The 14,576-nt window shown below is 43.5% G+C and overlaps 1 protein-coding gene across 10 annotated transcripts in view; it reads left to right on the plus strand.

Moving 5' to 3' along the window:
- Positions 1 to 9,049, plus strand: part of FGGY (FGGY carbohydrate kinase domain containing) — a 124,519-nt gene extending 115,470 nt beyond the window's left edge. For 9 of the 10 annotated variants that reach the window (XM_068198879.1, XM_068198880.1, XM_068198885.1 and 6 more), the window contains 2 exons: positions 5,390 to 5,451; positions 6,594 to 6,830. In XM_068198879.1, the coding sequence (XP_068054980.1) occupies positions 5,390 to 5,451; positions 6,594 to 6,675 (144 nt within the window). In that variant the 3' untranslated portion in view covers positions 6,676 to 6,830. Of the gene's footprint in view, positions 1 to 5,389; positions 5,452 to 6,593; positions 6,831 to 8,495 lie in introns of those variants that run through there. The other variant, XR_011001811.1, reaches the window with a different exon arrangement.
- The last annotated feature ends 5,527 nt before the right edge of the window (positions 9,050 to 14,576 follow it).

A 14,576-nucleotide genomic window follows, 5' to 3' on the forward strand; every position in this document is an offset into this window, starting at 1 on the left:
TCAGGTGATCCATCCTTCAGTGGCATGTGGAAGGTGCAGGAGGTCTGGGAGCAGAACTGGGGACACACCTCAAGTGTGCAAACTCTGTGCCCCAGCCATACCAAACTGGGGAAATGGCACAGCCCACTGCAGAGAGAGGTAGCTGAAAATTAAAAGAATAAACTACATGTCCCAGATAACTCCAGAAATCTCTTGGAACTTTCTGGAATCTGATTCAGTGCTGGAACCAGAAATGCACCTTGTCTCAGTGCTCGGGATCCATCCAGTTGGCCTCTGTCAACTCAAGTTGGATGGTTGAAGGGTAGAATAATACTGGGCTTCTTTTGAGCTGCCTCAGTGTAACAAACAAATGTATAAAATATTCGTCTAAGAAGGGCCAGTGCTGTTCCTGAACATATGGACAGAGAGATTCCAAAGGCCAGTGACTTTTCCTGGAAGACAGACTCAAGTCCTGAGCTGGTGTCCTGCTGGCCAGCCCTCCATCCTTCCATCTTCTTCTCCCTCCTCCTCTGTCTCTCGTGTGCACAGACACACAAAACTCTTCCTCTTCCTCTGTCTCTTTGAGGTTTGATACAGACACAGAAATCGATGTTGGATCAGAGCAAAAGGAAAACACAAACTTGTGTGAAATTTTCCACCTTTTCACTAAATGAATCAAAGCCAAATTTTCACACTTTGGTCTTAGGTGTGAATTTTTTGCTCAGCTCTAATATTTATCCATAATGTGTTTTAAAACTTGGCTCGCTCCATCTAGGAACCCACAGAGAATTGAGTTACAGATTCTGGGCTTTGTGCATGCTGCCAAGATCTGCCCCTATAACTCAAATTTAAGGCGGAGGAAAAAAAACACTAGAAAAATATTGTATATGGTCCATCACATGCTTTCTTCATGCAGTCATATCCCACTAAAAATAATGTTCTGCAGAAATACACTCATGTAACTCCTGTAAACACAGATAAGATGAATTTTGCCTCTCCAAGCTGTGGAACAAGCAATCCCTAAATAAAAGCCTAGAAGGAAATAGCAGCCTTGCTTAAAATTCTTATAGAAGTTTAAAAGTATTTCTTCAACATCAGCATTTCAAGAAATCTATTTATGCCCCTCAAATCCAAATATATCTGTCACTGAACTTCTTAAAATGATGCTAAAGACATCTGTTAGCTGAGTTTGTGTGTGGAATAGAGATGAGTGAGAGAGAGGTTTTCACTGCTGCAGAACAATTGAAATTATTACATAAACTTTATTTGTTTTATTTGTTTTGAGGACTAGAAGTGTAAGGAAAGTCACTTTGATAGTTTGAAGGTTAACACCTGCTGAATCCTGAAATCAGGACAGATCTGGTGGGAAGAATGTTCCTACATTTCAGCCTGTTGTGAATGGGGCAATTTTTACATTATTTTCCTCCTGCTGCTGAACTGTGACAGGAAAACTGAACAGAAACACTGGAGAGGTGAGACTGGCCTGAGTGTGAGCATCAGATCCTCCAGTTTGGTGCTTTGTGCAGCCACGTGCTTTCAGCCACTGAAATGGTACAGGAGAACTTGAAATGATCTGTGGTTTTTCCATTGTTAATAATTACCTTAGGTTAAAGTCCAAGCATTTCTTGGGATTACCAAAATGACTGAGTGGGGAGAACACAGCTGGGAAGTTGCATTTGTGCTCAGATGCCTCACTATTTAACTTTGGATACAATTTTTAAAGTCTCAATATAGAGAAAAAGCCCGACTGAGATTTTGTTTCTTGACTTTCTAAACTAAGGCTGGTGTCCCTAAATCTGATTTCTCATCTGCTGTGTACTTTAAGCTCACATCCCGTTAATTTTCAGTAATATTCAACCTCATAAGTCCTTGAGTCACAGCTGAAAATCAGACTTGGGGACTATTCTAGTTTGGGCTTGATGATCTCCAAGGTCTCTTCCAGCCTAGTTGATTCTGTGATTCTGTGATTCTCTCCACAAGTGGGCTTCACTGGCCTCCCTGTGCAGCCCCAAGGGATGTGGTCTCCTCCTGTGGGACGTGCTGGGTTTTGTGAGGCAGCTCTTGGAGGATCCCAAGGGCAGGGAATGAGAGAAGACAGAGAAGAGGGGTCTCCCAGCCTCAAGTGTGCACCTCCTGTGGCTCCTGTGCCAGGCTGATGGGCTTCTTCTGGTGCCTCCTCCCACACAGGGTTAAAAGAAACATTTTCCTTCCCATTATTGAAGGGACAACAGTTGAAATGTCCAGCTTTAAGATGCTGTGTCAAAGTTGGGCTTCCCTAGGAGACAGGATTTTCTCTGGGTTTCCAGTAGGGTTTCCCTTGGAGATCCACTGCCTGTTGGGGCTGCCCTGGATTCCTCAGCTGGGTAAGTGTTGGATCCCCAGCCCCAGATGATGCTGGAGAGTGGAATTCAGCCGCCAGGACTGAGTGGATTTGAGTGGCTACTGACCTTCCCAGCAGCAAAATGGCACCTTGTCCTGAGATCTTGGGGAGTTTGGTTCTCTGTCCCTTCCCAGACAGGGATAACCCTGCTGGGCTGGGTCTCTCCATGGAGAGCAGAGTGTTTACTGGCTTGTATCTGTCTCAGCGTTGACACTCCAACAAAAGGTTAGAAATCATGAATGCATCCCTTTATTTCTGCTCCACAGTGCCTCTATTTTTTTCTGTGTAAACCCTTCACTTGCCTCTTGCCCAGCCTTTAGAAATGATGATCAAATGCGAACTTTCAGGGTTTATTTATAGCGTAGCCTTTATGGAAACAGAGAAAAGAAATGATTAAAAAGCAATTTTACAAAATATTTTGTTTTAAGAGAGAATTCATTGTGTTTTAAATCACTGTATTCATTGTACTGTCTAGACTGGCAAACAAAGAAGATAGAGCGTCATTCAAATTAGGATTGTGAAATCCTTGGTGACTGGAATTACGGATTTGGATGTCAACCCTCAAACAAACTATTTCTGAACGGCAGTATTATCACTTTGCTATATTTAAGGCTTTGTTGGAGACAGAGCAGTGCACAAGGTTGATCCGATTCAGTAATGCATTTCTAATGTTCCTTTGTTTCCCATTTCATTATAAATTCATATTTTCAATGTTCTGTTCTTCTTTGTCCCCAGAAAATTGTTGAAAAGACTCTCCTCTGGGAGTAAAGTTTTTTGTTCAAGCTAACAATGATCAAACTGACTTTAAAACACAGAAAAACACTCAACTAAAATGTGAATTGAGAGAGGGAATTAATTTAGGATATTTTGAGCAACATAGAATGGGTGAGTTGTTGAAAATTGCTGGCTGTGTATTTTTTTGCCATGTTATTCCACAGAACCATGGTAGCTGCTGTAAGACTTTAATGCTGTGGATTCTCAGAAGGTCTGTGTATTTTCAGTAGATTTAAAACCACCAAAGTGTTTTAGCTGATAAACTGAAAAACTGATAAACTTGGAAGTCTTCCTCCTCAGGAAGATGGTGAGGGTGGATGATGGGGGTCCAGCAGAATAGAAGCAGCATTTTCTGGAAGCCGTGGGAGTAGAGCAGAACACGAGTGCATGGAGCACCCATTTTGGAGGCAGAACATAGCCTGGGAATGGTGCTGTGTCCTGGTCCTGAGTGTGCACAGGCAGGGGAATGCAAAGTCTGGCCCTCCCTTTCATTTTTGTTGTGTCTGTGATGAAAAATGGATTTGCCCGTTTCGACACTTCTGATGTTATGGGTTTATTTTTGTGCAGTGTCTCCAGGGCAGTTCAAAAGGAGGTGTAAAGCAGGAAGCAGAAAGGAAGGTGACTCTTCCAGTAGTGAGAGAGTGTTTGAGGGGGCTTTGTTTTCCCTAAGGCACAATGGAAAAGCAGTAGCCATTGTACTAGAGGGAATTGGCATTTACTTTGAGTCGGTTTTTTTTGTTTTTTTTTTTCCCCTGAGTGTTCATTCATTTTTTGGATAGTCTGTAAATCCAGCTGGCCATGTAAGGGACTGACTATTGTAAATAGGGACAATGCTTGAGCATTGTCAGTGTCACCTGTTAAAGGATGGGGAATAAAATGCCCATTTCTCTTCCTGGGAAGAATATCAGCCTTTCCATGGCAGTGTTTGAATCTGGCTGCTGTGCAGAGTCTCAGTGCCAGCAGGCTCACATGTCCCAGGAAAAGAACACACTATCTCTCTGCAAGTGTTATTTCAAGGGTGTTTCTTGGGGAATCGAAGTACAATCAACCTCTGCACGTATGAAGGAGAATGGGCATGTGAGAGCACAGAAATATTCCCTGCTGCTGTATCAGCACCCTTAGCAGAGTGGAGTCCTGGCTGCACACCTGGCAACGCTTTTGCCTTTGGTAGAGCCTGCCCTGGGCCGGTGACACTGCACTGACATTGCTCTTCCACATTGTGAAGCTCTGTGAGATCCTCTGCTGTCAAGTGCTGGATTAGTGGAAAGCAAGGATTTCACCAGAACAGGTATTCCAGCCTGTAAAATCATCTAAACATTTTAAAAATCCGGCTGTAGCAGCTGGTTGGAAGGTTCAGCTGCAGCACAGGGTTCTCCAGGGTCATCCTCATTCTTAGGCACTGCATTAAAACAGGTTCAGGGTCCTGCTTAGAAACTCTGAACCCTGATTTAGTCACACACTGACTCTTGAGTCCTGACCTTTAATGTTTTTAACATTCTCCTACCTAAAAGCTGTTGCATTGATTCTCCTTGTGAAATCACTGAGTGTCTGCTGCCTCCACCGTATCCTGAGAGCTCAGGCCTCTTAACTTTGGTGATTCTCATTCCAGTGGGATTGCTTGGGAGAATCCATGGAAAATCAGAATCTCACAGAGATCAGGAAAGGAACCAAATTACTCATCCCTCTCCCTTTTGCACATGGCTGTCCCAGAGACTCCTTCTGCAGGGGATTCTGTGAGCTCTGACTTTACTTTGGTCAAAAGCAGAGCAGGATCAGAGTTTGCCTCTTGCACCTTTGTGCTGGGATGTAAGGGCAGCTGTGAGCTGCAGAACAGACCTTCCCAGGTTACCTTCAGCTTGTGGAGCACCCTCGAGTCCTCCCTTGCTGCAGGGATCCAATATTTTCAGAATGTGATTACAGGATCTCAAGCACGGTATCATTTTATTTGAGAACCCTCCCCTCCGGGGACGCGGTGTTTAACATTTCCTTTGGTTAGAGTAAATAATAAAAGATAACTCTGTTCTGCCTGGGACTCCCAGTGAGAGAGAGGAACAGACTTTGGTTTCTTAGGGTCTGCAGAGCTTTGTTCTCTTTACTACTTTATAATGGGATTGAACATATTTGCTGCCATCTGGCCTGTTCAGCCGAAACAAAATACATCACTAATGTTCCGATTGGTTTTGAAACATCTTGTTCTTGTCAAAAAGTATTTTAAATCAAAACAGGCTTTTCCAGTTGGTGTTTGTCTTTTCCTAGGAGGCCATGGCGAAAATGGGGAAAATTGGGAGAGTCGTGCAGCCCAACCACGAGCATAAAAGGTAATGCTGGCCCTGGTGTGTTCCACTGGGAGAGCTCAAGGGAGATAAAGTTGGGGTCTGGAGATGACGTTGGGGTGTGTCTTTTTACAGCCCTGCTCGACTGCAGTAGTTTTAGCATACAGATACTTCAAGAATCATGATATATTGAATTTTATAAGAAATGTTCACACTGTATTTCTAAGGATTATTTCTATTCATTTTTTAAAGCTCGATTATTTCTATTCCATTTTCAGGATCAGTGACGTTACATTTAAAAGGAACATTCCTAGCAGTTCCCTCTTAAGGATTCTCTTCTATTACTTTGTATTTTAAGGGCAATTGGACATTTTTAAGGGCTCCGGCTCCCCCTGGCGGCGGGCCCGGCCTGAGGGGACGGGGGGGACGCGGGGCCCGAGCCCGGCCCTGGGCCCGAGCCCGGCCCTGGGCCCGCAGCACAGCACACGCTCCGAGGGGCCGAGCGTGTCCAGGAGAACGGGCTGGAGCCCCAGGAGCGGCTGAGGGAGCTGGGAAGGGGCTCAGCCTGGAGAAAAGGAGGCTCAGGGGAGCCCTTGTGGCTCTGCATAGCTCCCCGACAGGAGGGGACAGCCGCGGGGGTCGGGCTGTGCTCCCAGGGAACAGGGACAGGAGGAGAGGGAACGGCCTCAGGCTGGGCAAGGGGAAGTTTAGATTGGATATCTGGGAAAATTTCTTGATGGAAAGGGTTGTCCAGCCCTGGCACAGCTGCCCAGGGCAGTCCCCATCCCTGGAGGGTGTAAAAGCCCTGTGGATGTGGCACCTGGTGGCCCTGGCAGTGCTGGGGCCAGGGTGATTTTGACTCGGTGATTTTGGAGGATTTTTCCCACCTGAATGAATTCTGCGAAGCTCCGGTGTCTCCTCACCCTCACGACAGAGAACTCTGGGGAAATCTGTCTGAGAAGCCAAGTTGGCTGTAGGGAAACAAAAGGTGGAATATCAGCTGGAAATCACAGCTTGGGTGGAAGCTGCCCCAGCAGTGCACAGGGAGGGCTCTGACCCCAGCAGCAGCTGTACCTAGGAAAGAGTCAAAGTCTCTTTAATGCTAAGAGAAGCAAGTAAACATATATATTGCAGGGGATTTAAATCTTCAAATCTCAGGCTTTGCTGACATTAGTTATCTTACACAGATTTTATGACAAGAAATACGAAGTATTTTTGAAGCTTGTGGAGCACCAGAGAGAGTATCGCTCCATCATGAACAGCTTGTGATCCAGAGGCATGGGAGCTGGGAACAGCAGGCAAATTTCCAGGCATGTGTGATGCGGGTAATTTCTTCTTACTGTACCGTCCATGTAAAAAATATCCTTTTATCATTTAAAGTATACATTTTCATTTTTAATGAGAAATAAAATGCAGTCACATTACTGGGAAGCACTGGGTATTTTGTGTTAATAATCCCTGCACACAGGGACAAGGAATATTCATTTGTTCCAGTCAGGGAACACAAGACAACCAGTTGCAGGTACCCCAGTGCCAGTATTTGGACTGGCAGGAGCAGCATAAGGAATAACATTATTCACTCAGATGGTCTTGAGTCCATGGAGTCAATATTCACATAGATGGACTTTACACACTTAGCTTGAGAGAAATTCCTTCTTTAGTATTGGCTTAGGCTGCAATTCCCAGTTAAATGCAAACAGGAGTCACACAATAACAAAATTATGCTTGGGTTACTTGGAAAATAATAGTTTCTGGCTTTTTTTTTAATGTTAGTAGTCAGCCCTGAAAAACATCTGGTAATTTTTTTAAAGAAACAATGCACTTCCTGCCTTGTAGTTCATGGAAAAGTAATTGTTACCCTTTCCAAAGTACCCATTGTTAGGAGAAACAGCTTTACAAGTTCAGGGACATAATTGAAGACAATGAAAGTTGATGGGAATAAAATGAAGACACGTCATTAAAAAAGAGTGAAACAAGCAAGAAAACGACTCTGACATAGTGGGGTGTCAGAGCTCCCAACTCAGGGGCACGATAAAATCTGTCAGCTGAAAAGACAGAGTGGGAAAAAGCAATTGGAGACCAGTGTGTTGTAACCAATAAGTATTCATAAATCTTAATATCTCTATTTTAATATGCAATTAGTATGTAAAAGTGAAGTCCACAGACTCCAAATAGATAGCAAAGGTACAGGTTATACAGGGACAGATGTGCAGGGTTGGCTGGCACTGCACCAGCACTTTTACCTCTTTGCAGCTCTACACAAACAACTTCAGCAAAGTTTCCATAAACTTCCTGCTATTTATATCATTATCCTCAAACTGGCCTCGGTTTCTCTGGCTGAACTGGTAGCAAGACTTAGCACGAGGGGTGTAGAGAGTCTGGAAAGGGAACAAACAATCACATTGACTTGGTGTAAAGTGTAGATGCACAGGGTTCAAGGACTCTCTGTGCCTTGCGTGGGCTTGCACGACACAGTTACAGAGATTTGTTCACATTTCCTGCATGGCCTTTAATGCCTTCCTCCCCTTGTGATACTTGTACTTTATAGTTGCATTTTTATTCCAAGCCAATGTGCCTACGAGTTTCATATGACCCATTTTAAAACCAGAGCTGTGAGAAGTCTGTATCCCAGTGGCTGAGTAATCAGCTGCGATAACACAAACACTGCTGCAGGATTTTGCAGTGAGACTGCCTGACTATCCTTGCCTTATACCAGACTTAGCAAATTGTTCAGTTTGCCAAGTTCTCAAATTAAAATTTAATTCAAATTGAGCCAAGCAGTAAAATGTTAAAGCTCAAGAGTTCTAACACTCTTCAGCTGCAGGTCGATGGGCACTGTAATGTTAAACTCTGCTTGTGCCTTGAGGCATTCTTGTAAAACTGCCCTCTGAGGGCTCCACATCGAGTGCCTTGGCCATGCCAAGCACTGCTGAGTCCCTCAGCCGGTGCCAGCAGCACAGTGACAAACCCATCCCACTGCCCAGTTCCAAGAGAAGCCTCAGTCATGGCTTGAGGAAGTTTGGCCAAGGGCCCCAGCTGGGGTCAGTCAGGCCCCTGAGCTGCAGACCCTGCTATCCTCACCCCTTCAGGTGCAATTTGCTGACAGATTTTTATCATGCAAATTAAAAGAAGGGAAGCAACCGCCCCATGTCATCAGCTGCTCCGAGAGTCCTGCAGAGAGGCCCAGGCTTCACTCACATGGAGAAGACAAGAATATGATGGTTCCAAAGAAGCAAAAAGCAAGTATTGGGAAAAAACTCCATGAGACCCACCTGGGTGAAGAGTCCTCACAAGGCACGAGTCAGGAATAACAGCCTGTCATAGAGGTAACCTGCAAACTGAATGTTCATGTGAGATTGGTTATTTTGTATTCTGATGCATTTCAGTTCCATGTGTCTCTTAAGCACTTTGAAAGTTAAAATCTCTTGAATGCAGAACCTTTCTGTGCTGTTCAAATTGCCTCTACACTGTTCTATCATGGTATAGTATCCAGAGGAACCCTTCTAAAAGGGATCCCTGCTACTACAGCTTTGGAAAAGAAAGTGTTCTGCTTGACACAGAATCCTTCTGGGAATTGGGATTCCAGCATTAAGAAAGGGCAGAGCCAGTGTGAACTGTTTGGATTTGGCAATACCTGGGAAAATCCAGCTGCTTTCTACTGGAATCTGATTTGCAATATTAGAGGCAAATTAAAATCCTGCAGTTCAAATCTGAATGATATTTGAAAGCTCCAGCCTGACCCTCTCTAAGTCTGCTTTTTAATTAACCAGGCTTTTCATAGCACATGAACTCACTGCTGTCACTGCATGTGCAGCCTAATCTTATTGTGTTACTGTGTTCTCCTCCCTGCCAGGGTGACTGCAGGACTTCTCCAGGTAAGAATTCCAGAAGCTCCTTCACTGGAAGGTTCTGGATGCAGCAGGATGGTAACACTTCCACCACAGTATTGCCAGTACCTGCATCAGAAGGTAAATCACACAATGGTACAGACTGGTTTTCCTCGCTGGGTCTCTTTCAATCCATTTGTTATGTGCTGCTCCCTCAGTAAATGCTGATTTATAAACACTTAGGGGTCGAGGTTGTTTCCTTGGCTTATTGTTTTGCTTCTCACAAGAGGTGTGAAAAGCAACACAGTTCCACAATAAAGAACATTTTCCTTTTTTCCCCTGTATCCAGCCCCCCAGTACAATAAGCAACCTCCTACTGGAGCCTGGTGAGATTAGGAACTCCCATGCTTTTTTTTGTGGAACGTTATCCCAGAGATTCAATAAACTACACAAAAGAAAAATGCTGGAGGCCTGTTTGATATTTCACAGAGCTGTTTGATCTGACATGTGTCAAATGATAAATGCAAATGGCTGCAGGATCATTCAAGCCCAAGTGGGTTTTGAAATGCTGTGGGAAAATTAGAGGATAAATAAATCTGATCTCAAGAGCTCAGGCTCATTGTTTGGCATGTGTCAGAATGCAGACAGAGGTAAATATTACCTTTGTCTGCAGCGAGGGCAGGTTAGTGCTTCTAACCAGGGACTGTGCCTCCAGTAAGGGGTCAGGCAGCAACCTACCAAATTAAAAAATGAAGATATGCTAAACATATTGGAGGTTATGTAATGTTTATAGGGAAGATAGCAGGATTAATAAACCCTCTTTCTACAGTGGACTGTGAAAATGAATGTGATTCTTTACTTTTAATACGTGGTTTTCCTCTGCAAAGTGACTGTGCAAGAATGGAGCCTTTGCTCTTCTACACTGGTATGTGCAGAGATTTACAGATCGGCTAGGGGAGGGTTTCCTTTCCACAGCTTCTTTCCCTGTGGATCTTACTCTGGAAGCTCCCTGGGTCATAGTTGAAGCCCTCAGGAATATGGCTGCCCATGGACAGAAGCATTGCAGCTGCATCAAGGTGGAGTTGTCCAGAGTGACTTCCAGGGCCACTTATCCCAGATAAACCAGCAGGCACAGCCAAGGAGCAGCTTGTACCTTTGGAAAAGCCAATTGCCACATCCTGTTTTACCCAGACTGCTGCTGATTTCCAAGTACAACATAGAGAGGTCTCAGGAGCGAAAAGGGGCAGAGTGTGAGGACAATAAGATTAGGCTGCACATGCACTGACAGCAGTGAGTTTGTGCTGGTCAGAAAACGGGAAATGTCAGGGCTGGCACCACCAACAAAGTCGGCAAAGCACAAACAGCATCTCAGCAGAAGCAGCACAGCTTGACTGGCAGCTCCGGGGCACAGCGAGCAGTGTGACAGGTCAGGGAAATAAAACCTCTCAGCATTTCAAATGATGCAACTTGACAGGGACCCCAGTGAAAACAGCAGCACAACATTGTGCTGCCATTTTGATGGGATTGTTCTGTTGAGCTGAACAATGATCTTTGTTCTTAAAAACAGCCAGTGAGGAGTTTGTGAGCTGTGCTGTAACAAGAAGTCTCCTGGAGCCCTCAGTGCAGGGGTTCTGCACCCAGCATCATCTCATCTGCTGTCACTGAGAAAGGGAATTTGAGAGAATACATGTTTGAAATCCAGAATAAAAAATGTTCCTGATGCCATCAATTGCATCATGTGTAAAGGACTGGGAATATGAAATTTGGCCCAAAGGTATTTTTATGAACCTCGCTCCAACTTTTGCTTTTTACTCATTTTCATTTGAGTGCAGGGTTTGTCTTTGTGCCTCTTGTGTTTTGTTTGTACACACAGAGCATTTGGCTGAGCCCACAGCTGTGTTTATTCCTAAATCCCCATTCAGTCTGTATGAACTCAGTCTGGCATCCAGCTTCTAGCTTCTCCTTGAACTTTGTGTTTGTCACCCATCACCTCTGACTGGCATTGACCCACTGGGGTAGTGGATCAAAGTCCGGGGATCTCCACGGCTGCACTGCTGTGCCTGTGCTCAGTCCCAGCGAGGCCAACGGGGCACTGATGGATCCCAGAGTCCTTCAAGGCCTTTCACAAAAGAATCCCATGGAAACTAAGATTTGCTGCACTCAGAATCCTTTGTTTGGTAGAACAGGAAAGGAAGGACTCTTCTGAAGCTGACCCATTTGTGCTTCAGTGAGTTTTTCATAAAATAGACAAAATCCTGTTTTAATCTATGCCACTCCACAACCTTCTGAGGGACTCTGTAGGTTTCTCTAAAATACCTCTGTGGTTATTGTTAATTAGAAAAAAATAATATTGCTGAAGGATCGCTTTTCAGTTGAACTTCCTGAACATATGGTTCAAACTGAAGCTGAAAAGGAAAACTTCAGGACAAACTGTATGAATTACTACTAATAATAAAATCAGACATTTTTTATAAGTCCACATTAATCTTCTTTAAAAGCTTTGGGTTAACCACATTTTTTAAATAAAACTTTTACCGGAGCGGAATTTATTAAGAGAGCTCAGTGTTGCCTTAGCTCTGTTCCACGGGGCATCAAGAGAAGTTTTATTACTGATTTCAGTCACAACAGACTTAGATCTATACAGAATGGTTTTGATAAGCCCAATGTAGAAGTTTTATTGGTTTAAGACATGAAAAACAGACATGTTACAGAGACCACTTCTAGTCTATAAACAGCCATAACATGGATAATGCATTGCACTGGAGTCAGTGCTCCGGAGTGTAAATAATGGTGTGGAGGGAAGGCAAGCCTGGCCAAGTATGTACAGCTTAGAAAAACAACATAGACCCAGCTTGTATATGGTATTTCTCTTCTACAGATCTCAAAATTAAATACAAATAAAGTCTGTATCATTAGGTCATACTCACAGATGGAAAAGGAAAAATTGACCGGGCCAGGGAAAGAGGGAAGTTGATGCTCTTTGTTGTTATGTCTATCTTTGTACTTGTAACTGTAACTACTGAGGCATTATTTGAAACAGGTTTTGAGGCCATGTGGTTGCTGTTTGTCCTGGATGGGTTCTGTTCAAAGCCTCTTTTTCCTGTATGTTATAAAACAGGGTTAGAAAAACATGAAACAATGGGAAGTATTACATCGTGTCTCCCAGAGGTGTCCCTGGCCGTTGGGGATCCACTGATTTGTTGTGCTCCCAGAGGATGGGCATAGTGGCAGTGGTGATGTGGGGCTGTGCTCTGTTATCTTTATCCTAAAGATAAAAATGTGCTTTTATTGCACCAGCATTAACAACATGGACCCTTGTTCTCCTTTGTACTTAGATCTTTTTGTAGCGTGGTGAAAGAAGTGTGAATGGCTTGTAAATATACCTTGCACTTGCTTCAAGGTGCCAAGCTCACACTAGCTCCAGTGGTGCAGAACATGGGCCTTAAAAATCCTGAAATTCCTTTATAAATGCAATTATGGACATACCTCCCTCCACTATTCTGTGTTTCATCCTTGTATTCACTTGGAAAAAATATTTAAATGCTGTAATCTCAACCATATGGCTCAGAGCCTCAAAGAAGGCATTTAGCAGACAAGTTTGTCTAGAGAATTAGGGTTTTACACAGATTATCCAGTGACTGGAGATGGGATACCTCCTCTGGGGGAGGACAGGAGCCCACACCAGGGGCTGCTTCGACAGAAGGTCCCTCTAAATCTGTTCTGTCCCTTTCCTGTTAAACAGATCCTGGGCTGGAATAAACAGTTAGTGAGCTTACATTGGGATGAGATGTCTTTGAACATTTTCCTCTGTAAGACCACACAGATTTACTTAAAAACAGTAAACTTATTTAAAAAACCTTTATGCACGACTAGAAACCAACTTACTGAATTGTTTAAAATGGAACTTCCACTACTTTTGTTTGTGTAGAAAGCTTTTATAGGACTGCAAACCAATGTAATTATGCCTAGATCACTGTTTTATTTTATGAAATGTTTCACTTGGGAAGCAGGAATGTGGGACAGAACCAGGCCTAAGCCTGGTGTGTAATACTCCTGATTTTTACCCATACAAATTAATTTTATGGGACAGCTGGATTTTTATGCTGTTGATTAAAAAGACAAGCTTTCTTCTCAGAAGTGAGTTCATGCTTGAAGATGAGACTTCATGTTTGTTACATCTTGAGCTTTCACACTTACAAACGTGATTATTGGACTGTTGATTTTTGTAATAGGTTGGGGTTTTTTGCATACTCGAATACAAATTGTGTGATTTTATGGTGCATTTTACCCATTCCACAAGTTTATATTGTAATTTAACAGTACCTTCTGAGATCATCTGTTACTTTTTTGCAGCCTAAGACTTCATAGGTGTTTCAAAAGTGGCACCTTGGAGATATGAAAGCAATGAGCAAATAAAAATACAGTTACTGATTTTTTGGGGAATATAAAAATGGGATTTCTTCTGCTTCTAGTGAGGGAACCTACATTAATTCCAGGGAGAAGGACTTGGTCCTGGTTCTTACACAGGCCTCGAGACTGCTGCCAGAAGAATGCCTTGTTTAGTAGCCTGTGTACGCACTGCCTGCACTGTCAGTCCAGAACATTTCCCACAGAATAAATGCCCACAGCTGGTTTCTGCTGGGAGAGGGGCTCACTGGAGGCAGGTGGGGCAGCTGGAGTTGCTGTGGCTCCTGGGAGAGATCTAGAGCAGTCTTCACTAAATTAGTAATTTGACTGACGCATTCAGTTCATTAATAATAATTTCCTGTGATTAGCAGAGAGTCACAGAAACTCAGCGTAGATATCACACATAAACTAATTCTCTGTTTCCCTCCTCCTCTGCAGTTGTGACTGTCACTTAAATGTACTGAAATAAAGTCTGGTATGTTCTCTGCCTTCCTGGATGCAGAATGGGATTCTCTCGGTAACATAAGCAGAATGGCAAAGAGAATCCAGGTGAGTGTTCAGGAAACCAGGTCTCTTGCCAGAGTCAGGTCTAAAACTATGAATTCACCAAATGAGTAAGTTTAAATCAGCATCATTCATACCATTCTTTCCTCCTCTAATGAGGATCTGTAAATAAGAGCAACTGGAGGTTTTAAACTAATGTGCCATAACTTTGATTCAGTGATCTTCGAGGGCTTTTCCAGCCTTAACAAGAGTGTTTCTATAACTACTGGAAAAAATCTTGCTCCTTTACTGTGAAGTTATAAATGTATTTGTTTCCATCTTCAACAAAAAAAATGTCAGATGCCAAAGGCCTTTTCATTGTTTTCAGATTTTCCTTTCCCTGCACTGATAAGATTCTCTCCTGCAGAGATAACAACCCCACAATAGCCCAGC

This window comes from Anomalospiza imberbis, chromosome 9, assembly GCF_031753505.1.
Source record: "Anomalospiza imberbis isolate Cuckoo-Finch-1a 21T00152 chromosome 9, ASM3175350v1, whole genome shotgun sequence".
Lineage (NCBI taxonomy): Eukaryota > Metazoa > Chordata > Aves > Passeriformes > Viduidae > Anomalospiza > Anomalospiza imberbis.